Source organism: Mesoplodon bidens, assembly GCF_964165515.1.
Source record: "Mesoplodon bidens genome assembly, chromosome: 16".
Lineage (NCBI taxonomy): Eukaryota > Metazoa > Chordata > Mammalia > Artiodactyla > Ziphiidae > Mesoplodon > Mesoplodon bidens.
Genome location: NC_138173.1, coordinates 43,387,578 through 43,414,476, shown reverse-complemented (window position 1 = coordinate 43,414,476; position 26,899 = coordinate 43,387,578). Strand labels below are relative to the sequence as shown.

The 26,899-nt window shown below is 36.4% G+C and overlaps 2 protein-coding genes across 6 annotated transcripts in view; one reads left to right on the top strand and one right to left on the bottom strand.

Moving 5' to 3' along the window:
* LOC308630199 (uncharacterized protein) overlaps window positions 1-26,899 on the top strand; it is a gene marked incomplete at its 3' end in the record, with an annotated part of 65,850 nt that overhangs the window by 19,946 nt on the left and 19,005 nt on the right. The window contains exons 2-3 of one of the 5 annotated variants that reach the window (XM_081258676.1): window positions 17,211-17,279; window positions 19,899-20,220. Of the gene's footprint in view, window positions 1-14,789; window positions 17,280-19,381; window positions 19,434-19,898; window positions 20,221-21,666; window positions 21,742-26,899 lie in introns of those variants that run through there. The other 4 variants (XM_081258675.1, XM_081258678.1, XM_081258677.1 and 1 more) reach the window with 4 other exon arrangements.
* Window positions 1-26,899, bottom strand: part of SPAG1 (sperm associated antigen 1) — a 92,265-nt gene that overhangs the window by 46,415 nt on the left and 18,951 nt on the right. Inside the window, exons 5-10 of the mRNA XM_081258673.1 lie at window positions 26,057-26,121; window positions 25,444-25,553; window positions 24,739-24,844; window positions 21,539-21,669; window positions 18,506-18,612; window positions 8,229-8,388 (exon numbers count right to left, since the gene is read on the bottom strand). Of these exons, the coding sequence (XP_081114799.1) occupies window positions 8,229-8,388; window positions 18,506-18,612; window positions 21,539-21,669; window positions 24,739-24,844; window positions 25,444-25,553; window positions 26,057-26,121 (679 nt within the window). The remainder of the gene's footprint in view (window positions 1-8,228; window positions 8,389-18,505; window positions 18,613-21,538; window positions 21,670-24,738; window positions 24,845-25,443; window positions 25,554-26,056; window positions 26,122-26,899) is intronic.

The following is a 26,899-nucleotide window of genomic DNA, read 5'->3' as shown; positions in this document are numbered from 1 at the left end:
ACCTGGAAGAAATGGACAAATTCTTAGAAAAGCACAACCTTCTGGGACTGAACCAGGCAGAAATAGAAAATATAAACAGACCAATCACAAGCACTGAAATTGAAACTGTGATTAAAAATCTTCCAACAAACAAAAGCCCAGGAGCAGATGGTTTCACAAGAAAACTCTATCAAACATTTATAGAAGAGGTAACACCAATCCTTCTCAAACTCTTCCAAAATATAGCAGAGGGAGGAACACTCATTCTATGAGGCCACCATCACCCTGATACCAAAACCAGACAAAGATGTCACAAAGAAAGAAAACTATAGGCCAATATCACTGATGAACATAGAAGCAAAATCCTCAACAAAATACTAGCAAACAGAATCCAACAGCACATTAAAAGGATAATACAACATGATCAAGTGGAGTTATCCCAGGAATGCAAGGATTCTTCAATATATGCAAATCAATCAATGTGATACACCATATTAACAAATTGAAGGAGAAAAACCATAGGACCATCTCAACAAATGCAGAAAAAGCTATCGACAAAATTCAACACCCATTTATGATAAAAACCCTGCAGAAAGTAGGCATAGAGGGAACTTATCTCAACATAATAAAGGCCATACATGACAAACCCACAGCCAATGTTGTCCTCAATGGTGAAAAACTGAAACCATTTCCACCAAGATCCGGAACAAGACATGGTTGCCCACCCTCATGACTATTATTCAACATAGTTTTGGAAGTTTTAGCCACAGCAATCAGAGAAGAAAAAGAAATAAAAGGAATCCATATCGGAAAAGAAGAAGTAAAGCTGTCACTGTTTGCAGATGACATGATACTATACATAGAGAATCCTAAAGATGCTACCAGAAAACTGCTAGAGCTAATCGATGAATTTGGTAAGGTAGCAGGATATAAAATTAATGCACAGAAATCTCTTGCATTCCTATACACTAATGATGAAAAATCTAAGGAAACACTCCCATTTACCATGGCAACAAAAGAATAAAATACCTAGGGATAAACCTACTTAAGGAAACAAAAGACCTGTGTGCAGAAAACTATAAGACACTGATGAAAGAAATTAGATGATACAAATAGATGGAGAGATATACCATGTTCTTGGATTGGAAGAATCAACATTGTGAAAGTGACTATGCTACGAAAGCAATCTACAGATTCAATGCAATCCTTATCAAACTACCACTGGCAGTTTTCACAGAACTTGAACAAAAAATTGCACAATTTGTATGGAAACACAAAAGACCCCGAATAGCCAAAGCAATTTTGAGAAAGAAAAACGGAGCTGGAGGAAGCAGGCTCCCTGACTTCAGACTATACTACAAAGCTACAGTAATCAAGACAGTATGGTAGTGGCACAAAAACAGAAATATAGATCAATGGAACAGGACAGAAACCCAGAGGTAAACCCATGCACATACGGTGACCTTATCTTTCATAAAGGAGGCAAGAATATATGATGGAGAAAAGACAGCCTGTTCAATAAGTGGTGCTGGGAAACTGGACAGCTACATGTAAAAATAAACGAAATTAGAACACTCCCTAACACCATACACAAAAATAAACTTGAAATGGATTAAAGACCTAAATGTAAGGCTACACACTATCAAACTCTTAGAGGAAAACATAGGCAGAACACTCTATGATATAAATCACAGCAAGGTCCTTTTTGACCCACCTCCTAAAGAAATGGAAATAAAAACAAAAATAAACAAATGGGACCTAATGAAACTTAAAAGCTTCTGCACAGCAAAGGAAGCCACAAACAAGACGAAAAGACAACCCTCAGAATGGGAGAAAATATTTGCTAATGAAGCAAATGACAAAGGATTAATCTCTAAAATTTATAAGCAGCTCATGCAGCTGAATATGAGAAATCAAACAACCCAATCCAAAAATGGGCAGGACCTAAATAGACATTTCTCCAGAGAAGATATACAGATTGCCAACAAACACATGAAAGAATGCTCAACATCAGTAATCATCAGAGAAATGCAAATCAAAACTACCATGAGGTATCACCTCCCACCAGTCAGAATGGCCATCATTAAAAAATCTACAAACAATAAATGCTGGAGAGGGTGTGGAGAAAAGGGACCCCTGTCGCACTGTTGGTGGGAATGTAAATTGATAGAGCCACTATGGAGAACAGTATGGAGGTTCCTTAAAAAACTAAAAATAGAACTACCATACAACCCAGCAATCCCACTACTGGGCATATACCCTGAGAAAACCATAATTCAAAAAGAGTCATGTACCAAAATGTTCATTGCAGCTCTATTTACAATAGCCAGGACATGGAAGCAACCTAAGTGTCCATCAACAGATGAATGGATAAAGAAGATGTGGCACATATATACAATGGAATATTACTCAGCCATAAAAAGAAACAAAATTGAGTTACTTGTAGTGAGGTGGATGGACCTAGAGTCTGTCATACAGAGTGAAGTAAATCAGAAAGAGAAAAACAAATACTGTATGCTAACACATATATATGGAATCTTAAAAAAAAAAAAAAGGTTATGAAGAACCTAGTGGCAGGACAGGAATAAAGACGTAGCCCTACTAGAGAATGCATTTGAGGACATGGGGAGGGGGAAGGGTAAGCTGGGACAAAGTGAGAGAGTGGCATGGACATATATACACTACCAAATATAAAATCAATAGCTAGTGGGAAGCAGCTGCATAGCACAGGGAGATCAACTCGGTGCTTTGTGACCACCTAGAGGGGTGGGATAGGGAGGGTGTGAAGGAGATGCAAGAGGGAAGAGATATGGGGATATATGTATATGTATAGCTGATTCACTTTGTTATAAAGCAGAGACTAACACAGTATTGTAAAGCAATTATACTCCAATAACGATATTTTAAAAAAAGTAAAGAAAAATCAATGAAACACTTGAAAAAATCAGTAACATTGATAAACCTTGAACCAGACTGACAAAAAAAAAAGAGAAAAAACACAAATCGCCACTCTCAGGAAGAGAGGATATCACTACAGATCAATCAGACATTAAAGCTATAATAAGGGAGTACTATGAACTGTGCTTATAAATTCAACATCTTGGATGAAATGGACCAATTTCTTGAAACTACTAAACTCAGGATTCACCCAAGAAAAAAACAGATAACCTAAACAGTTGTATGTCTATTAAAGAAATTAAATTTGTAATTTTAAATCTTTCACAAAAGAACCTCCAGGCCCAGATGATTTCACTGGCAAATTCTACCAAATTTTTAAAGAAGTAATATCAATTCTACACAATCTCTTCCAGAAAATAGAAGTGGTGGAAGCACATTCCAGCTCCCAACTTTTCTGACGTTGCCATTATCATGATACCAAAACCAGACATGGACAGTACAAAAAAAAAGAAAAACTATAGTCCAATTTCTCTCATGAACATAGACGCAAAAATCCTCAACAAGATAATAACAGACAAAATACAGTAATATATGAAAAGAATAATACATGATGATTGATGGGGTTTATCCAAGAATTCAAGGCTAGCTCAACTTTTGAAAATCAATCAACATAATCCAATATACTAACAGATTACAGAAGAAAAACCACATGATCAAACCAATTTCTGCAGAAAAAGTATTTGAAAAGTTCACATCAATTTGAGATAAAAAGTCACAGTCATGTAGAAATAGAAAGTTACTTCCTTAATTTGATGAAGCCCATCTCTCAGAAACCCACAGTTAACAAAAAGCTTAATGATGGAAGACTGAATGCTTGCCCTCTAAGATGAAGAACAAAGCTCATGGATGTTCACTCTCACCATGTTTATTCAACACTGCAGCCCTTAGCCAGTTCAATAAAGTACAAAAAAGAAAGAAAAGAGGTATAGATTGGAAATAAAAAAATAAAACTGTTCTTATCTGCAGACCATGTAATTTATGAAAAAAATTCCAAGGAGTCTACAAAAACAATCCTGGAACTTATCAGTGAGTTAGCAAGACTGCAAGATACAAGGTCAACATATTTTTTTAAATAAATGATATTTTCATATTCTAGCAATGAACAATTCAATTTTCAATTTTCTGAAATTAAAAAAAATATTCTTTACAATAGCTCCAAAAAATTTAAATACTTAAGTATAAATTGGTCAAAGTATGTGCAGTATCTGTGTGCTGAAAATGTAAAAAACACTAATGAAACAAGTCAAAGAAAACCTAAATAAGTGGAGAGATATACCATGTTCATGGATTGGAAAAATCCATATAGTTACAATGTCATTTCTTCCCTAAATTGATCTATAAATTCAATGCAGTTCCAATGAAATTCCCAGCATGACTTTTTTTTAGGTACAAAAGAATTGATTTAACTACCTCATATTTGCTGTCCAATTATACTCTACTATATACTATAGTGATATACAGTTGGGAAATTCCTTGTGTTTTGCAGTGAGTAGAAATATAGATTTTAGTAATATAACAAACAGGCTTGTGGTAAAACAGTCATCAAATATATGTGACTATTAAGTGATTTTATGTAATAAAGGAACATACTTGAATATTAAGAGAAGTTGGAGGAATGCAACCTGTGAAAAGTAAAATATAATTGAAAAAAACCTGATTTTAAAACTATGTGAAAGGCAAAGACTAGAATAGCCAAACTATTTTGAAAAAGAAAAATAAAGCTGAAGGAATCAGACTACCTGATTTTAAGACTTACTATAAAACTACAGCACTCGAGACAGTGTGGTATTGACAAAGGGACAGACACATAGGTCAGTGGAAAAGAACTGAACCCAGAGTTAGAGTCTATTGGCTACACAAATATGGCCAATTGATTTTCTTTTTACAAAGGTGCAAAGGCAGTTCAAAGGAGTAAGGATAGTTTTCATCAAATGGTTTTGGAACAATTGGACATCCATATGCAAAAAAGTGAAACTCAATCTAATCCTCACACTTCATAGAAAAATTAACTCAGTATGGCTAAGTGAAATAAGTCAGACAGAGAAAGACAAACACCACATGATCTCATTTATATGTGGAATCTAAAAAGAAAAACCAAACTGAGCTCATAGAGAACAGACTGATAGTTGCCAGAGACGTATCTGTGTGTGTGTGTTTCTGTGTGTGTGTGCACATGTGCACACGTGTGCAATGGGTGAAGGGAGTCAAAAGGCACAAACTTCCAGTTATAAAATAAGTAAGTCATGGGGATATAATGTACAGCATAGTGACTAGAGTTAATAATACTCTATTGTATATTTGAAAGTTGCTAAAAGAGATCTTAAAAGTTCTCATCACAAGAAAAAATTTTTTGTAACTATGTATGCTGATGGTTGTTAACTAGACTTACTGTGGCGATTACTTCACAATATATACAACTATTGAATCATGTTGTTCACCTGAAACTAATAGAATATTATATGTCAATTATATCTCAATTAAAAAATTAACTCAGAATGGTACATAAGTGTAAAACATAAAACTATGGAACTTTTAAAGGAAAACATAGGAGAAAATCCTCATGATTTTAGCTTAGTCAAAGCATTAAAATATGACACCAAATCACCAGCCCATTAAAAATTTTGATAAACTGGACTCTAACCAAACTAATACCCTTTTTTTTTCTGTGAAAGACACTGATAAAAGAATGAGAAAAAACAAGCTACAAATAGGGAAAAAATATTTGTAGATCTCATATCTAACAAAGGACTTGTATCAAAAATATGAAAAGAACTCTCAAAATTCAACAGTAAGAAAGCAACAACCCAACTTTAAAAACTGGTGGAATAATTTCAACAGATATTTTACCAAAAGTGATATAGGCCTGGCAAATAAGCACATGAAAAAATGTTCAACATCACTAGCCATTAGTAAAATGCAAATTAAAACCACAGTGAGAAACCACTATACACCTAATAAAATGGCTAAAAAAATTTTTTAAATAAATTACCAAATGCTGGCAAGAATGTGAAACAGCTAGAACTCTCATGTGTTGCTAATGGGAATGAAAAATGGTACCACCATTCTGGAAAAACAGTCTGGAGATTTTTTATATAGTTAAACAAACACTTGCTATATGACCCAGCAGTCCCACTCTTGGTATTTACCCCAGAGAAATGAAAACGTACGTTCACCCAAAAACCTGTGCATGAATATTAATAGCAGCTCTATTCATAAATACCAAATACTGGAAAAAACCCAAATGTCCTTGAACACATGAAAGGATAAACAAGCTGCAGTATATCCATATAATGGTGTATTACTCAGTAATAAAAAAGAATAAATCAAAGATACATGCAACTACATGAAGGAATCTCAGTGAAGGAAGCTAGTCTCAAAAGGTAATATACTCTGATTCCATTTATATGACATTCTGGAAAAGGTGAAACTACAGGAACAGAGAATAGATCAATGGCTATCAAGACTTGGGGTGATGGAAGGGTTTGGCTAAAGGGAAAGCAAAAAGGAGGTGTTCTTTTTTGCTTTCCTTTTAGCCAACAATTTGCGATAAAATTGTTCTGGATCCTGACGGTGGTGGCTGTTACATGAAATTATACACGTGTTAGAACTGTATACCAAAAAGTCCATTTTTACTATATGTAAATTTAAAAAAATAATTTAAAAATAGTGGCAATTGATAGTTTATATTATATCTTGTTCCAGATAAGATTTTAAATGATTTCCTTTAATTGTAAGATGCTTGGCTAATTATCTTAAGTTAAATATAAACATAAGAAAAACATTTGCTCCCAGAACTTGCTTAAAGGTGAGCCTCAATCGGGACTTCCCTGGGTGGCGCAGGTGGTTAAGAATCCACCTGCCAATGCAGGGGACACAGGCTCAATCCCTGGTCCGGGAAGATCCCACATGCCATGGAGCAGCTAAACCCGTGCGCGGCAACTACTGAGCCTGTGCTCTGGAGCCCGCGAGCCACAATTACTGAGCCCATGTGGCACAACTACTGAAGCCCGCGTGCCTAGAGCCCGTGCTCGGCAACAAGAGAAGCCGCCGCAATGAGAAGCCCGTGCACCGCAATGAAGAGGAGCCCACGCTCGCCGCAACTAAAGAAATCCCGCATGCAGCAACGAAGACCCAACACAGCCAAAAATAAATAAATAAATAAATTTATTTAAGAAAAAAAAGGTGAGCCTAAATCCTTGAAAAGCTGCTTACCTTAAATTCTCCTTTTTATCCCTTTGATGCTTTCACTTTCTTTTCCATCTTTCTTGGGTGCTCTACTCTGCCTCCTCATCTCTCTCCCCCTTCTTTTCTGTGCTTTTGTCTTTATCCGAGCTTAACTGATCATATTTTAAGCTGATGTATATATTTTACACTATATATTTTGCCACGAAAAAATAAAAACTTATACTCCTTGTTCTTTCTTTAAAGTTGAATGACTTGAACCTTTTATATTTCTCTAAAATAAAATATTCTGTCTAATTACTTAAAGTTGATTTTTACCTGTGAATGATTTTCAGAGCTGACATTTCCCCCTCAGTTGCTCAGGGACTCTCAAGAAAAAAGAAAAGCTTTTCCCCCCTGGTCAAATGAAAAGGCAGATTTTTTTCCCCTTAAAATTGATGTAATTTTCATTGTCTTATATTATGAATATTAAGCTTTATATAGTCTAGATTCTTTTTTTTAAATTACATCAAAAGTGAAATTGCATATTTTAAAAAAATTTGAGAGGCACACATAGCTACAGGGCATTCCAACAGTGCATTCATTTTTAGGCAAACAACCCCTTTGAAGCCAACATATTTGTTTGCACCCAAGTAGCTATATATAAAACAATCATCTAAGAGATGGACATAAGGTTAACTTGCAAATGGTTGGTGTCACAGAGGCAGCCATTTGTATTTAAAGGTGATAATCAGGAATTAAATTGAGCACAAGAAAAGATGTCAGATTATGAAAAAAATGGGTTTGGGAGATTGTATTAAGAAAAAGATTTTAACTAGACTTATCGTGGTGATAATTTCACAATATATACAAATAGTGAATCATTATGTTATACAGCTGAAACTAACATAATGTTATAAGTCAATTATACCACAATAAGAAAAGAAAAGAAAAAGAAATGAGTTGTATTAAGAAAAAGATGAAGGAAAAACCTGCTTGTGGACATACAAGGTAAAGGCCAGAAAAATCTGGTAGACTAAGAATTTCTGTACAAATAGAAAATTTGAGCTAGCTCATCATATAACAAGATAGGGTTTTTTTGCATAAACCAAAGAGAAAAGATGTCTTACTCTTATCTTCAATGCCATCTTCATGTTTTCTTCTACTGTCTTTTTCATTTTCATCTTCTGAGTTTTCTACTTCCTGAATAACCATCCTTTTCCCTTTGGTTTGAGTCTCAGATGCAGGTTCAGAATTTTTCAGATCTCTTTCAACCTCTAACAAGGTTTTCTGAAACATAATCGCCACATTAAAGAAAAATTTTTCCTTTAGTAAAAAATATAATCATTCTTGCAGGTAAGAATATGAAGATTTAAAAAGATAAAGATAACTAAGATAAAGCTTCTTATGGTGGTCTTTATTTTTCCTTTCAAACAACTTGACTGCTTTGTCTGATTAGAACTATACATGTCCACTGTAAAAAACTTAAAGCATAACAAGTATAAAAGAAGAAAAAAATCATCTGAAATCCTGCCACTCAGATAAACTATTGATATTCTGATGATCATCTTCCTAGATGTACTTGTATGCATATACACACACAGAGATGTCCAGTTTTATACAAATTAAACCATACTATACATGTTTTTTAACAGTCATGTTGAAAGTTCTTTAATATTTTATGCCAACTAGAAATTTTAAAAAATATATCAAACCATTTTGCTTCATTCCTCATGTTTAACACCTTACTGAGGCATAATTGACATAAACTGCACATACTTAAGGAGCACAAGTTTTAATAGATTTTGATGTAATAATAAACATAACCATCATTCACAAAACGTTTCTTCCTATCTCTTTGTTATGCTTCCCTTTTGCTCATCCCTGCAACCACTGTTCTGTTACTATAGATTAGTTTGCATTTTCTAGTTTTTTATGTAAGTAGAATCATAATACACGTACTCTTTTTGTCTGGCTTCTTTCACTTAGCATAATTATTTTGAAATTTATCCATGTCATCTTAAGAACCTATTAGTTCATTCCCTTTTATTGTTCAGTATTATTCTATTATATGCTTATAAAACGATTTGTTTATCCATTCACCTATTGATGGACATTTTAGGCTGTTATCAGTTTTTGGCAATTACAAATGAAGCCAAAGATTCGTGCTTAAATCTTTGTATGGACATACGCTTGTATTTTTCTTGGTGAATACTCAGAGTGGTATGACTGGGTCATGAAGTAGGCGTATGATTGGTTTAACTTTTTACCTGTATTCCAAAGCAGTGGGATCATTTTATATTCCCCAAAGTTTCAGTTCTCCCACATGCCCACCAACACTTGGTATGGTCAGTCATTTTCATTTTAGCTGTCTAACAGGTTTATAGTGGTATCTCTTGTGGTTTTGTTTCTCTAGTGACTAATGACATTGAGCATCTCTTCATGTGCTTATTTTCCATTCACATAACTTTTGGTGACGTGTCTGATCAAATACCTTATTTTTCATCAACCTGTGTTTTCTTATTATTGAGTTTTTAGAGTGCTGTATATATTCAGGATACAAGCCCTTTGTTGGATACATGATTTGCAAATATTTTTCCCCAGTCTATGGCTTGTCTTTTTATTCTTCTGATAGAATAAATAAAAACTTTTTAATTTTGATGAAGCCCAATTATCAACTTTTTATAGATTATGCCTCTGTGTCATACCTAAGGAATATTTGTCTCATCCAAGGTCATAAAGATTTTCTCTTATGTTTTCTTCTAGAACTTTCATACTTCAAGTTTTATATTAAGGTATATGATCCACTTTGAGTTAATCTTTACATATGGTTAAGGTAAAAATGCATTTGGTTAAGGCCCAAAGTTAATATGTAAACATGAACTTATGTTGGATAGTAAAATTAAAGGTGGTTTTCCCTGTTTCAATTTTTTTCTTTTAAATATTAAAATGCTAACTTTTTAAAGAACATACCATTATAAAAAGGAAATACTATGGGGTCAAGATGTGTTCCTAAGCTGCACCCTAAACCTAATCCACTGAAATGCTGACTTGATAAATGCAGCTGATACAGTAGGGACATCAGCTGCCTCTCAGAGAGAGTTAGATAACCTGAAAGGTATGTGGAAACACTGACAACTTATTGGTGGAAGACAGTTCTCCATGGGTTTCCCATATTTCTGAATATATTGTAAGCAGAGTAACTAAACCACCTTTGTTCTAGACTTTTTTTTTTCTTTGATTTATAACAGGAATTTATTTCTCAGTTCTGAAGGCTGGGAAGTCCAAGTTTAAGGTGCTAGCAGATTTGGTTTCTGGTGAGGGCCTGCTTTCTGGTTCACAGACAGCTGTCTTCCTGCTGTGTCTGCACTTGGTGAAAGGGCCTAGATTATCTTTTTAAGGATGTTTGTACTGAGAACAGCCCTGGGAAATAGAGAATGTCCTATCTGGGCATTCTGATGCCCACATGGAACTTGGGGGCCAGGGTAACAGACATGAGCTTCAATCTCATCGGCTTGCCATGCCATGAGTAGCAAAGTCTTTTGTGCCTGACCCAGGAGTCTCGTATATTCTTCTAGGCCACCTTGCTAATTTTCATGTAGGGTAACTCTCAAGCCCTTCACAGCTCTTCACACCTCTACTTTTTAGGCTTGAATACAGATCGCCTAAGTGCATATCTGAGTCAGTTTACTGTTAGGGATGCTATGCTTACCATGCAAATTAAGAAGTAAACACTCTTATGGCCATCAAGCTCATGCTTAACCCTACCTAGGAAAGTTCTACACCATTTGCATAATAAATTGAACTTGGCTCAAAGAAAAGAATTGCCTACAAAGCTTCAGGAAAGAAAATTATTTGTCCTTCAGGAATAGGTTTATGATTTTGGACAATTTAAGAGCCTGCTTTCTTCCACTTCAAATACATGTTAACATTGGGAATGTCCGAGATGTACATCTTTTTTTAAAAAAATCTTTATTGGAGTATAATTGCTTTACAATGGTGTGTTAGTTGCTGCTTTAAAAAAAAGTGAATCAGCTATACATATAAATATATCCACATATCTCTTCCCTCTTGCGAATCCCTCCCACCCTCCCTATCCCACTTCTCTAGGTGGTCACAAAGCACTGAGCTGATCTGCCTGTGTTATGCAGCTGCTTCCCACAAGCAGTTTTACATTTGGTAGTGTATATATGTCCATGCCACTCTCTCACTTTGTCCCAGCTTACCCTTCCCGTGTCCTCAAGTCCATTCTCCAGTAGGTCTGGGTCTTTATTCCCGTCCTGCCCCTAGGTTCTTCATGACTTTTTTTTTTTTAGATTCCATATATGTGTTAGCATACGGTATTTGTTTTTCTCTTTCTGATTTACTTCACTTTGTATGACAGACTCAAGGTGCATCCACCTCACTACGAATAACTCAATTTCGTTTCTTTTTATGGCTGGGTAATATTCCATTGTATATATGTGCCACATCTTCTTTATCCATTCATCTCTCAATGGACACTTAGGTTGCTTCCATGTCCTAGCTATTGTAAATAGAGCTGCAATGAACATTATGGTGCATGACTGTTTTTTGAATTATGGTTTTCTCAGGGTATATGCCCAGTAGTGGGATTGCTGGGTTGTATGGTAGTTCTATTTTTAGTTTTTTTAAGGAACCTCCTTACTGTTCTCCATAGTGGCTGTATCAGTTTCCATTCCCACCAACAGTGCAAGAGGGTTCCCTTTTCTCCACAGCCACTCCAGTATTTGTTGTTTGTAGAGTTTTTGATGAAGCCCATTCTAACTGGTGTGAGGTGATACCTCACTGTAGTTTTGATTTCCATTTCTCTAATAATTAGTGATGTTGAGCAGCTTCTCATGTGCTTCTTGGCCATCTGTATGTCTTCTTAGGAGAAATGTCTATTTAGGTCTTCTGCCCATTTTTGGATTGGGTTGTACGTTTTTTTGATATTGAGCTGCATGAGCTGCTTGTAAATTTTGGAGATTAATCCTTTGTCAGTTGCTTCTTTTGCAAATATTTTCTCCCATTCTGAGGGCTGTCTTTTCGTCCTGTTTATGTTTTCCTTTGCTGTGCAAAAGCTTTTGAGTTTCATTAGGTCCCATTTGTTTATTTTTGTTTTTATTTCCATTTCTCTAGGAGATGGGTCAAAAAGGATCTTGCTGTGATTTATGTCATATGTTCTGCCTATGTTTTCCTCTAGGAGTTTTATAGTGTCTGGCCTTACATTTAGGTCTTTAATCCATTTTGAGTTTATTTTTGTGGTGTTAGGGAGTGTCCTAATTTCATCCTTTTACATGTAGCTGTCCTGTTTTCCCAGCACCACTTACTGAAGAGGCTGTCTTTTCTCCACTGTATATTCTTGCCTCCTTTATCAAAAATAAGGTGACCATATGTGCTTGGGTTTATCTCTGGGCTTTCTATCCTGTTCCATCGATCTATATTTCTGTTTTTGTGCCAGTCCCATACTGTCTTGATTACTGTAGTGTTGTAGTATAGTCCGAAGTCAGGGAGCCTGATTCCTCCAGCTCCATTTTTCTTTCTCAAGATTGCTTTAGCTATACGGGATCTTTTGTGTTTCCCATACAAATTGTGCAATTTTTTGTCCCAGTTCTGTGAAAAATGCCAGTGGTAGTGTATAGGGATTGCACTGAATCCGTAGATTGCTTTGGGTAGTATAGTCATTTTCACAATGTTGATTCTTCCAATCCAAGGACATGGTATAGCTCTCCACCTATTTGTATCATCTTTAATTTCTTTCATCAGTGTCTTATAGTTTTCTGCATACAGGTCTTTTGTCGTCTTAGGTAGGTTTATTCCTAGGTGTGTTATTCTTTTTGTTGCAATGGTAAGTGGGAGTGTTTCCATAATTTCACTTTCACATTTTTCATCATTAAAGGAATGCAAGAGATTTCTGTGCATTAATTTTATATCCTGCTACTTTACCATATGCATTGATTAGCTCTAGCAGTTTTCTGGTAGCATCTTTAGGATTCTCTATGTATAGTATCACATCATCTGCAAACAGTGACAGCTTTACTTCTTTTCCGATATGGATTCCTTTTATTTCATTTTCTTCTCTGATTGCTGTGGCTAAAACTTCCAAAACTATGTTGAATAATAGTGGTGAGAGTGGGCATCCTTGTCTTGTTCCTGATCTTAGTGGAAATGGTTACAGTTTTTCACCATTGAGTACGATGTTGGCTGTGGATTTGTCATATATGGCCTTTATTATGCTAAGTTCCATCTATGCCTACTTTCTGGAGGGTTTTTATCATAAATTGGTGTTGAATTTTGTTGAAAGCTTTTTCTACATCTATTGAGATGATCATATGGTTTTTATTCTTCAATTTGTTAATATGGTGGATCACATTGATTAATTTGAATATATTGAAGGATCCTTGCATTCCTGAGATAAACCCCACTTGATCATGGTGTATGACACTTTTAATGTGCAGTTGGATTCTGTTTGCTAGTATTTTGTTGATCATTTTTGAATCTATGTTCATCAGTGATATTGGCCTGTAGTTTTCTTTGTGACATCTTTGTCTGGTTTTGGTATCAGGGTGATGGTGGCCTCATAGAATGAGTTTGGGAGTGTTCCTCCCTCTGCTGTATTTTGGAAGAGTTTGAGAAGGATAGGAGTTAGCTCTTCTATAAATATTTGATAGAATTTTCTTGTGAAGCCATGTGGTCCTGGGCTTTTGTTTGTTGGAAGATTTTTAATCACAGTTTCAATTTCAGTGCTTGTGATTGGTCTGTTTATATTTTCTATTTCTTCCTGTTTCAGTCTCAGAAGGTTGTGCTTTTCTAAGAATTTGTCCAGTTCTTCCAGGTTGTCCATTTTATTGGCATACAGTTTCTTGAAGTAATCTCCCATGATCCTTTGTATTTCTGCAGCGTCAGTTGTTACTTCTCCTTTCTCATTTCTAATTCTATTGATTTGAGTCTTCTGCCTTTTTTTCTTGATGAGTGTGACTAATGGTTTATCAATTTTGTTTATCTTCTCAAAGAACCAGCTTTTAGTTTTATTGATCTTTGCTATTTTTTCCTTCATTTATTTCTGATTTATTTCTGATATGATCTTTATGATTTCTTTCCTTCTGCTATCTTTGGGGGTTTTTGGTTTTTCTTTCTCTAATTGCTTTAGGTGTAAAGTTAGGTTGTTCCTTTGAGATGTTTCTTGTTTCTTAAGGTAGTACTGTATTGTTATAAACTTCCCTCTTAGTACTGATTTTGCTGCATCCCATTGGTTTAGTGTCGTTGTGTTTTCATTGTCATTTGTTTCTAGGTATTTTTTGATTTCCACTTTGATTTCTTCAGTGATCTCTTGGTTACAAAGTGTATTGTTTAGCCTCTATGTGTTTGTATTTTTTTACAGATTTTTTTCCTGTAATTGATATCTAGTCTCATAGCGTTGTGGTCAGAAAAGCTACTTGATATGATTTCAATTTTCTTAAATTTACCAAGGCTTGATTTGTGACCCAAGATATGATCTATCCTGGAGAATGTTCCATGAGCACTTGACAAGAAAGTGTAATCTGTTGTTTTTGAATAGAATGTACTATAAATATCAATTAAGTCCATCTTGTTTAATGTATCATTTAAATATTGTTTATTTTCATTTTGGATGATCTGTCCATTGGTGAAAGTGGGGTGTCACAGTCCCCTACTATGATTTGTTACTGTCAATTTCCCCTTTTATGGCTGTTAGCATTTGCCTTATGTATTGAGGTGCTCCTGTGTTGGGTGCATAAATATTTACAATTGTTATATCTTCTTGGATTGAGCACTTGATTATTATGTAGTGTCCTTCTTTGTCTCTGGTAATAGTCTTTATTTTAAATTCTATTTTGTCTGATATGAGAATTGCTACTCCAGCTTTCTTTTGATTTCCATTTTCATGGAAGATATTTTTCCATCTCCTTTCATTCTGTATGCGTCCCTAGGTCTGAAGTGCATCTCCTGTAGACAGCATATGTACAGGTCTTGTTTTTGTATGCATTCAGCCTATGTCTTTTGGTGGGAGCTTTTAATCCGTTTACATTTAAGGTAATTATTGATATGTACATTCCTATTACCATTTTCTAAGTTTTGGTTGTTTGTTATTGTAGGTCTTTTCCTTCTCCTGTGTTTCCTGCCTAGAGAAGTTCCTTGAGCATTTGTAGTAAAGCTGGTTTGGTGGTGCTCTATTCTCTTAGGTCCTGCTTGTCTGTAAAGGTTTTAATTTCTCTGTCGAATCTGAATGAGATCCTTGCTGGGTAATCTTGGGTGTAGGTTTTTCCCTTTCATCACTTTAAATATGTCCTGCCACTCCCTTCTGGCTTGCACAGTTTCTGCTGAAAGATCAGCTGTTAACCTTATGGAGAGTCCCTTGTATGTTAGTTGTTGTTTTTCCTTTGATGCTTTTAATATTTTTTCTCTGTATTTAATTTTTGATAGTTTGATTAATATATGTCTTGGCATGTTTCTCCTTGGATTTATCCTGTATGGGACTCTCTGCACTCCCTGGAGTTGATTGACTATTTCCTTTCCCATTTTAGGGAAGTTTTGAACTATAATCTCTTCAAATATTTTCTCAGACCCTTTCTTTTTCTCTTCCTCTTCAGAGACCCGTATAATTCAAATATTGGTGCATTTAATGTTGTCCCAGAGGTCTCTGAGACTGTCCTCAATCCTTTCCATTCTTTTTTTTTTCTGCTCTGCAGTAGTTATTTCCACTATTTTATTTTCCAGGTCACTTGTCTGTTCTTTTTCCTCAGTTATTCTGCTATTGATTCCTTCTAGAGAATTTTAATTTCATTGTGTTGTTCATCGTTTGCTCTTTAGTTCTTCTAGGTCCTTGTTAAACGTTTGTTGTATTTTCTCCATTCTATTTCCAAGATTTTGGATCACGTTTACTGTCATCATTCTGAATTCTTTTTCAGGTAGACTGCCTATTTCCTCTTTATTTGTTTGGTCTGGTGGGTTTTTACCTTGCTCCTTCATCTGCTGTGTGTTTCTCTGTCTTCTCATTTTGCTTAACTTACTGTGTTTGGGGTCTCCAATTCGCAGGCTGCAGGTTCATAGTTTCCATTGTTTTTGGTTTCTACCCTCACTGGCTATGTTCGGCTCAGTGGGTTGTGTAGGCTTCCTGGTGGAGGGGACTGGTTCCTGTGTTTTCGTGGATGAGGCTGGATCTTGTCTTTCTGGTGGGCAGGTCTGCATCTGGTGATGTGTTTTGGAGTGTCTGTGATCCGATTATGATTTTAGGCAGCCTTTCTGCTAATGGGTGGGGTTGTGTTCCTGCCTTGCTAGTTGTTTGGCATAGGGTGTACTGCACTGTTGCTTGCTGGTTGTTGAGTGGAGCTGGGTCTTGGCGTTGAGATGGGAGCTCTGGGAGATTTTCGCTGTTTGATATTACATGGAGCTGGGAGGTCTGTGGTGGACCAATGTCCTGAATTCAGCTCTCCCACCTCAGAGGCACAGGACTGACTCCCGGCCGGATCACCAAGACCCTGTCATCCACACGGCTCAGAATAAAAAGGGAGTAAAAAAGAAAGAAGGGAAGAAAAAGATAAATAAAATAAAATAAAGTTATTAAAATAAAGATTTTTTTTTTTTTTTTTTTTTTTGGCTGTACACGGGCCTCTGCACTGTTGTGGCCTCTCCCGTTGTGGAGCACAGGCTCCAGATGCGCAGGCTCAGCGGCCATGACTCACGGGCCTAGCCGCTCCATGGCATGTGGGATCTTCCCAGACCAGGGCATGAACCCGTGTCCCGTGCACCGGCAGGCGGACTCTCAACCACTGCGCCACCAGGGAAGCCCAATAAAGAATAATTTTTAAAAATAAAAACAAAATTTAAAAAATAATAATAAAAAAAAAGAAGAGAGCAGTCAAACCAAAAAAACAATTCCACCAATCATAACAGGTGCTAAAAACTATACTAAAAAAAAAAAACAAAAACGGACAGACATAACACTAGGACAAATGGTAAAAGCAAAGCTATACAGACAAAATCACAGAAGCATACACATACACACAAAAAGAGAAAAAGGAAAAAAATATATATATATATCATTGCTTCCAAAGTCCACCCCCTCAATTTGGGATGATTCGTTGTCTATTCAGGTATTCCAGAGATGCAAGGTACATCAAATTGATTGTGGAGATTTAATCCACTGCTCCTGAGGCTGCTGGGTGAGATTTTCTTTTCTCTTCTTTTTTCGTACAGCTCCTGGGGTTCAGCTTCGGATTTGGCCCTGCCTGTGTATGTCGCCTGAGGGCATCTGTTCCTGCTCAGACAGGATGGGGTTAAAGGAGCATCTGATTAGGGGGCTCTGGCTCACTAAGGCCGGGGGCGTGCCAGGTACAGAATGTGGGGCGATCTTGCGGTGGCAGAGGCCGGCGTGATGTTGCAACAGTCTGAGGCATGGTGTGTGTTCTCCCAGGGAAGTTGTCCCTGGATCACGGGACCCTGGCAGTGGCGGGCTGCACAGGCTCCTGGGAGGGGAGGTGTGGATAGTGACCTGTGCTTGCACACAGGCTTCTTGGTGGCTGCAGTGGCAGCCTTAGCGTCTCATGCCCGTCTCTGCAGTCCGCACTGATAGCCGCGGCTCATGCCCGTCTCTGGAGCTTGTTTCGATGGTGCTCTGAATCCCCTCTCCTTGCGCACCACAGAACAACGAGGCAAGAAAAAGTCTCTTGCCTCTTCGGCAGTTCCGGACATTTCCCCCCGGACTCCCTCCCAGCCTGCTCTGGCGCACTAGCCCCCCTTCAGGCTGTGTTCACACAGCCAACCCCAGTCCTCTCCCTGGGGTCTGACCTCCAAAGCCAGAGCCTCAGTTCCCAGCCCCCTCCCGCCGCAGCAGGTGAGCAGACAAGCCTCTCAGGCTGGTGAATGCTGGTCAGCACCGATCCTGTGTGGGAATCTCTCTGCTTTGCCCTCTGCACCCCTGTTGCTGTGCTCTCCTCCATGGCCCCGAAGCTTCCCCCCTCCGCCACCTGCAGTCTCTGCCCACGAAGGGGCTTCCTAGTGTGTGGAAACCTTTCCTACTTCACAGCTCCCTCCTACTGGTGCAGGTCCCTTCCCTATTCTTTTGTCTCTGCTTTTTTTTTTCTCTTTTGCCCTACCCAGGTTATGTGGGGAGTTTCTTGCCTTTTGGGAGGTCTGGGTTCTTCTGCCAGCATTCAGTAGGTGTTCTGTAGGAGTTGTGCCACACGTAGATGTATTTCTGATGTATTTGTGGGAAGGAAGGTGATCTCCGCGTCTTACTCTTCCGCCATCTTGAAGCTCCTCATACCTACTTCTTAAAGCTGTGTTCTAATCCTCAACATCATTTTTCCAGCAAGACTTTTATGATTTTAACATAAATACAGAAATAGCAAACTATAGAGTTAGGTGAGGTATCACTTTCTGTACTTACTTTGGCCAACTCATTATCAGGTTCAACAGCCAGTACTTTATTCAAATCTTTTATAGCTTCCTGGAGCTTGTTTTGATGTTTATACGTAGTGGCACGGCGCAGAAGAGCTGAAAATTTACCAAAATAAAAGACATACTTTAATATATGGCATTATTGTTATAACACACTTTTCAAGTGTAAGAATATATGTAGCATAGAACAGTTTAGAATGCAATTGTGCAAACTACACCAACTTCCAACGACCTGGCCCGCTGGGCGCTCCAGTCCCTACCAGCTCCTCCAAGGGCTGAGAGACTTGGTACCTCACCCCTCAGAGGCACGATATGCTATGCTACAATACTGGGAAGGTCTTCACTAAACAGTAACATGTTCCTCCTTATAATCATCACTAGTATTATTTCCACTTTATGAAAATTTAGAAAACCCTTCCTTTAATAAAATGTAGTACATTACTGACCAGCACCTGACTGAGAATCTGGGTTGTTAGTGAAATCTCTATAGCACAGGGAACTGAAGGAATCCTGGTGATTAAGTCAACTAGGTTCAGAAATTGAATACTTTAGCAATTTGTATCAGGGTTTTTTTTTTTTTTTTGGTAGGTTACAATATCCAATTTGATCATTTTTTAATACTGAGATGAATGCCTTCCTAGTCCGATTGTTATTAATTATATAATGAGAGAATTTTGTGTAGTTAGACATGACTTTGAAAAGAATCAGTCTTGGTAATTCTGAAAAGTGAGATATTTATATCTGATTTAATCCACTATTTTATTTGTTTTAGTTTTTTTTGATGTGGACCATTTTTAAAGTCTTTATTGAATTTGTTACAATATTACTTCTGTTTTATGTTTTGGTTTTTTGGCCACAGGCATGTAGGATCTTACCTTCCCAACCAGGCATTGAACCCACACCCCCTGCATTGGAAGGTGAAGTCTTAACCACTGGACTGCCAGGGAAGTCCCAATATGCTATTTTAAAACATAAATTTCACTAGTTTGATTTTAGTCCTAGAATGAGCCATGAAAATCTAGAGGATAAATCATTTTATCATAAGTGTAATCAAAATTGTAGCATAAGTACAAGTTTAGCTTTTACTATTACTACTCAGATTTCAGAAGGGACTGTTCATAAAGAAATATTCATGATATAACAATTACCATTTTTAAAGACTTTTTACTTTGGAAAATACTTTAGATTTCCAGAAAGTTGCAAAGCTAATACAGATAGTTCTCATATACCTTCACCCAGCTTTCACTAATGCTAACATCTTATAGAACTATGGTATTTTTGCCAAAACTAAGAAAATAACATTGGTACAATACTGTTAACTAAACTACAGGCTCTCTTTGGATTTCACCAATTTCTCCACTAATGTCCCTTTTCTGTTCCAGGATATAATCAAATACCACATTGCATTCAGAGCAATTATTTTTTGAGTAAAAAATAAAGTTTTGAACAGAAAGATATTTATCCACTTAAGAAAACCTAAGACTTTTCAATGCTTTATGGACATAGTGATGGCCATAGTGGCTCTGTCAAATTTTTTTTAAATAGTGAAGATTCTGGTGCTTAAGGAATTATTCAATCCAGGAAGAATGAAAACAGAAGGCCATTCTACTGGCAGAAGAGTAGCACAGTGGTTGAATGTGGGATCCTGATGTCTCATCCAGTGTTGAGTCCTGGCTCTGTCACTTACTAGCAGTGTGATTTTAGGTGAGTTGTTCAATCTCTCTATGCCTCAGTGTCCTTTTGTAAAATGAGTGTGCTAATAATAGTACCTGCACATTTACTGAGCTGTTGTGAAAACTAATGGAGTTAATACATGTAATACATGGCACAGGGCCTGGCACAGTGAAGGTGTGGGCCCATCAGGAGATCGTAAAACCTTTACCAGCACCTGCCTAAAGCTGGGAGCCCACTGGTACTCTGTGATAGAGACAACATACAGGCACGGGAGAACTCTACTGGGGAAAGGAGAGCAATCCATTATGATGACAGTCAGTCTGATGCACCGGGATCCACCCTCAGCACAACCATGGTTTCTGCCCACCCATGTTTGTAGGCATGTGAAGAAAAATTAAGTGGTTATATTTAACTGAATCCGTAAGTGTTTAAAGAAATAGAATGAGTCTGTTATAATTTATGCCACTTCCTTTTGGAATGACTCCCTGATAACAGAAAAGGAGAGTGGAGTCTGACTTGCATACTTCAGGCTTGGACCACAGCAAGGTGGTGCAGTCACTGAGACAGGAAATCAGAACAGAGGACAGGTGTTGGTGGAAAGATGTAGTCAGTTTTAGACACATTTAATTTAAAATGTCTATGGACATCTAGGTGGAAAAGCCCACAAAGCAGCTGGTAGAAAGTTCTAGAGCTCTGGTGTGGACTTATTGTATTGTATTAATAAATATTTTTAAATCTATATTAAATTATAGTTAAATTTATTTTTGAATAAAAGGATACAATTCAATAAGCCAGTCACAAAAAGATAAATACTGTATGATTTCATTCATATGATGTACCTAAAATAATAAAATCATAAGAGACAGAAAGTAGACTGGTGGTTGCCAGAGGCTGGGGTGGGTGGAGAGAATAGAGAGTTGCTGTTTAATGGGTGCACTTTCAGATTTAAAAAGTTCTGGAGATGGATGGTATTTAATACCACCGAACTATTCACTTAAAAATGATTAAGGTGGTAAATTTTATGTTATGTCAATTTTACCACAATAAAAAAAAATTGAAAGAAAAAAAACAGAAACCACAATTCAAATGCAAGCGTGAGATATTTCTTTTAAAACACATGTACACTTTATTCAATCAATCATCTGGGATTATTAGCTACTTCAATGCAAATAATTAGGAACTTATATTCCGAGTTAAACTTGAAATTAAAAGTAACTTGAGGAAGGTAATGATTCACATATAGAAATTTGAGTTTATTTGAAATATTTTTAGTGTAAATATAAGTGTCTACAAATGGACTTTAACAGATCCTGTTGAAAATTTAAAGGTACTCTATGAACACTTTTACCCTTTAAGTTCCCAGGTTCTAACTCCAAGACCTTTTCACAATCCTGAAAAGCACTGTTCCAGTTCTGTAATTTGAGTTCCGCTTGAGCGCGATTGTTATAGGCTGCTACCGTGGGAAGCACTGATATGCTCCTGTAAAAGAGACACTTAATGGCAACAAGCAGATGACAGGAAAACATAAGATAGAGGAACTCATCTAAAGTTGTAAGTAAAACAATCACAGCTCGTGTTATGGGTGCAATTGTGTCCCCGCAAATGCATATGTTGAAGTCCTAACCCCCAGCACCTCAGAATGTAACTATACTTGGAGATAGTCCTTAAAGAGATAAGTAAGTTAAAGTGAGGTCATGAGGGTGTTCCCTAATCCAATACGACTGGTGTCATTATAAGAAGATGAGATTAGGACACAGACATGCACAGAGGAAAGCTCACTTGAAGACACAGAGAGAAGATGGCCATCTACAAGCCAAGGAGAGAGGCATCAGAAGAAACCAACCCTACAGACACCTTGATCTCAGACTTCTAACCTCCAGAGCTGTGAGAAAATACATTTCTGTTGTTTAAGCCACTCAGTCTGTGACAGTTTCTATGGCAGCTCTAGCAAATGAATATGGCTTGCATCATCAAAAATAGTAACATATAATTCTATAAACATATTAAATCAATGTTTGGACAGATGCTTAAATATCCAGTTAAGAGATTTAAAGTTGACTCTGGCTTTAGAAGTGACATGATCACTTAAATACCCACAGATCTCTTAAAAACCCAGTTTAGTTAACATCAAATATCAAATACATTTTTTTTTTACTCTTTAGGGACAAGTTTCTAGCACAAAATAAAAGGAACAATCAACTACAACTAATATCCTTTATCAAGCTGTTATTGTGTTAACAGATACAAATTAGTCTGTAATCTAAAAGTAAATTTAAATCTAAGGAAATGATCATAATTTTATCACAGGAATATAATTGAAGGAAACAAGAGAGTAGTAGTAATTGAGGAATACAGACCTTGAGAGTAAATTTTGCTACATTAAGGGTATGAATGCAAAATAATTAATGAAAAGAAGAATTTAAAACCTACCTGGCTGTTGCTTAAAAAACTGATTTGGAATGCTGTAAAATAATGTATTCCTAGATATAGGAAACATAAGGGTATCGGTGCACTAAATTTTCTAAATCCAGAAAAAAAAAGGGAAAGTCACAAAAAGTGTCCATTTAGTAAGACCATTAAAGATGAATATAAAGAAATTACACAGTTGGGTAGCGACCAAACATGGAAAATATATGTAAGAATAAATAACACGAGTACCTGACACTGAGTACTTCCCACATGCCAGGCACTAAACAGTCAACTCATTTAATCCTCATTATAATCCACAGAGGAGGCATTACTGCTCTTACGATTTTACAGATGAGAAAATAGATGTAATGGAAAGGTTAAGTAACATGCCCAAGGCCACAAGCTTGGAAATGGTAGAGTCAGGATTTAAATCCCAACTGTCTACTCCAGCACCTGTTCTCTTTACCATCATGTAACCCTGCTTTTCAGCATGTTGTTGTATTTAATCCTCACAGCTGCTCTGAGGTAGGCACTGTTATAGTCTCATCGCAGTGAGAAGACTGAGGTAAGAGAGGTGAAGAATCTACCCAAGGCCAGAAAAGTGGTTATTTGAGTTCCCTTAACCATTGTAATATGCTGCTTTAATTCTGCACCTCTATGATTTCTTCAAAGAGGAAGAGAAGAAAAAGTTTGTTCCCTGTAATAGGCAAGAGATTCTCCACTGGTGGAAATCTACAAAAAGACAAATAACAATACCAGAGCTGACATCCACCTGCCTGAACAGGGGAGGCTGTACTGAATGAACGATACCTCAATATCCTCTTTACTTTGTATGTTCACTTAAAAACAGTTGAGCAAACTTCTTTATAGACACCAACAACATGAAAAAGAAATTTTCTTTCCAAAGGTGGAAGCAAGATTGTACAGAGTTTAGCTCTAAGATAGCATTAGTGGTTGTATAAGCACAGTTTGTCTCTAACAATATTTTAGGAAATTAGTTTACTTTTCACAGACTGTAAGAGCTTCATAAGTTCATGCAAGCGTACAATGAACATCTACTATGAACCAGGTACTCTGCTGGGTATTAGGGATACAATGATATTAAAAAAATGACAAGTGGGCTTTGCTCTTACAGAGCTTACAGTCCAGTTAGTGCCAAATCACACACACTTGAATTGTACCTCCAACAAAGTAGAGTTAAGATTACTATATGGGTATGTAAATTGGGGGAGGTGGTTAAACTGAGTAGGGTGGAGGTTTAACCTAGTCTGAAAAGTAAAGGCAGACTTCCCCAAAGAAGTGAGACATGGGCTGAGATCTGAAGAATAGGTCAGAATTAACTAAATCATGAGAAGAGGGGAGAGTATTCTAGATGGAGGACCCATCATATGCAAAGGCCCTGTGGTGGAAAGTAGCACCATAAGTACTAGGATCCAGGCAGTCTGACTATAGAACCTGAGTTCTTAACCTCTATGCTATATGAACTTTCTGTCGAGTTCCATTCAGACAGCTTCTATTTTCTCTGTAAAACAGTAAAGTTAGAACCTCTGTCAAAAGTGGGGATGAAGTGGGAGCTTGGAGGTTTAAGGAAATTATTGAAAAAACAAGGCAAACGCAAGTGAATTTATGATAAATCACAAGTACAATATCTTAAGTGGTTCTGACACTGATTATTTAGCTTATTTACATCATTTCAACAATTAAATTTAAACATTATCATTTTTTTAAATGGCAAGTTTTGGGCTTTCCTGATGGCGCAGTGGTTAAGACTCCGCCTGCCAATGCAGGGGACATGGGTTTGAGCCCTGGTCCGGGAAGATCCCACATGCCGCGGAGCAACTAAACCTGTGCGCCACAACTACTGAGCCTGCTCTCAAGAGCCTGCAAGCCACAACTACTGAGCCCATGTGCCACAACTACTGAAGCCCGTGTGCCTAGAACCCGTACTCCACAACAAGAGAAGCCACTGCAATGAGAAGCCCGTGCACCGCAACGAAGAGTAGGCCCCACTTGCCACAACTAGAGAAAGCCCACGCACAGCAATTAAGACCCAACACAGCCAAAAAAATAAAATAAATAAATTAAAACATAAATAAATAAATAAATGGCAAGTTTAAACCACAACGAAAATCTGCTCACCGAGTATAATACATCACAGCCTCTTCATAATCTCCTGCGTTAAAAGCTTCATTACCTTTCTCCTTTTCATGAGTAGCAAGAAAACCCTTTTCCTTCTCAGTTAGACCTAGAAATAAATGTTATCTGCTATAAGTAAAAATATAACTTAGTATAACTTTAACAAATTTAAATCCAAGAATGCTTATTTTAAAAGAAGCAGAAAATTATAAAATAAGTAAAAGATAAAAGTTTCCGAAGTTTAGAGATATTTCTTTTCTTTTTTTTAATTTATCAGAATTTTTCAAGGTTTAGATTTTTTGAATAATTGTCTTGTTTTACTTTAATGGTACTATACACCTGTGGACTTCAAGTGAAAACAACCTGCTCCATCTTTTTGTTTTGAGGCAAAAAGAAAAAAATTTGAGGGATTTGGAGGAAAAAGAAGATTTGAAAAAGGGAATGAAAAATGAATTACAGTAAAAAAAAATAGGTTTATATATATATTTTTAAGTGTTACTAAATTTAAATATAGTAACTCTTACTCATAAAATTAAGAAGTTAAAGGATAGAATGGAATTTGTTAGAGGTGGTAAGCTCCAGGAGAAAATCCATAAACTTTTCATGGAAATCTGAAGCACTTAAAGAGAATGTCTTTGGGTCAACAGCTTTTATTATATTTCAAAAAATTTAGAGACTACTAAATTATTCTTATTTTCCCCCAATTACCTGCTGTATCTAGTCTTGTCTCAATTTTAGACAAATGCAACTTGTTGTTTACTACAGTTTTTTCTTTGTAATCTTCATCAATTTTCGCACATTCCTTTTCCACGTCAAATCTTAAATGAAAGAATAATAAAACCAGAAAAAAAAAGCTCAACACAAACAAGGGAGTAAAATTTATTACTGATATTCTTTTACTTGTATCACTGTGCCTTTAGAAATAATATTCCAAAAATATGATAGGTTTGTATTAGAAGTCATCTCTATTCGTTCCTAGAAAACATGGAATTTAGTGAGGACTTAAATATTAATCAGACCTAAACTGTGTGGAACTTTGGTATTAAAATTGTGACCAATTTCTCTTAATTTAAAAATGTGTTATTTTTTATTTTGGATGGGTATAAGTATTACATTAGTTATTTTTGGTTACTCTTATAAATAAAAGGATGCAGTAGTTTTCTATTTAATGAAAAAACAAAATCAAGAGTGCTTAATCCAAATACTCTTAGTACTCTACTGACATAACTTGATATTTGATATGTTCAGGTTTAAAACAATAAAGAATTTATTACAGTATTTTATGGTAGAGAATTTTTATATACAGAAATATAAAACATACTTATCCCACTCTGCATAATCCCTCGGAATTTTCTTTTTAGCTGGTCTACTTTTAGAATTTTTTTCCTGAAAGAAAAAATTATATTTTATGAGATATTTAATATAAGATTAACAGAGTTTCCTATAAATATGTAGTACTGGATTAAGGTACACAAATTGAATGGGTAAGAAAAATAGGTACCCTTGAAGTTACAACAACTCCAGTATTATAATTTTTTAACATAATAATATACAGCAGGCTAAAAAGTAATTTTAAATTTGTAGTTAATTATGAGTGATGGGCAGGACTTTAAGTACATATAAAATTTTAAAACATATGTGTGAAATGTGATTATTATTGATTTTTCTTATAATAGAAAAGTACTAAACTATCATTCATTCTTTTAAAACCTAGGCATTGAAGAAATAAGAATAACTACTTTGCTGTGTTAGACAGAGCTGTTTTGCTTGCAATGACAGACACCCAACTTGAACTAATTTTAGTTAAAAAGAATAAATTATTGGTTTATGTAACCAAACTGATGAAAGGGCAGGAGTATTGCTGGATAAAGGATTCATATACCCTCTTTCTACAGCTCTCCCTCTCTCCCCTTTTCTCCTTCTCTCCCCAAGAAGTCTCTGCTTCTCTCTCCCTGATTTTGTTTTCCCTGCTGTCTGCTTGCTTTTTCTATGTAGTTGGAAATGTGGCCACACACAGTCTGGGATTATAACCTCACAGGCCTCCCAATCAGAAAGGAAAAGGAGAGTGACTCTTCTCTCCATCTTTAGTTAGAGAAATCCCAGGGAAGGACTCTGATTGGCTAGCTTGGGTTATGGGCCCATCACTGACCAAGCACTAGCTTGG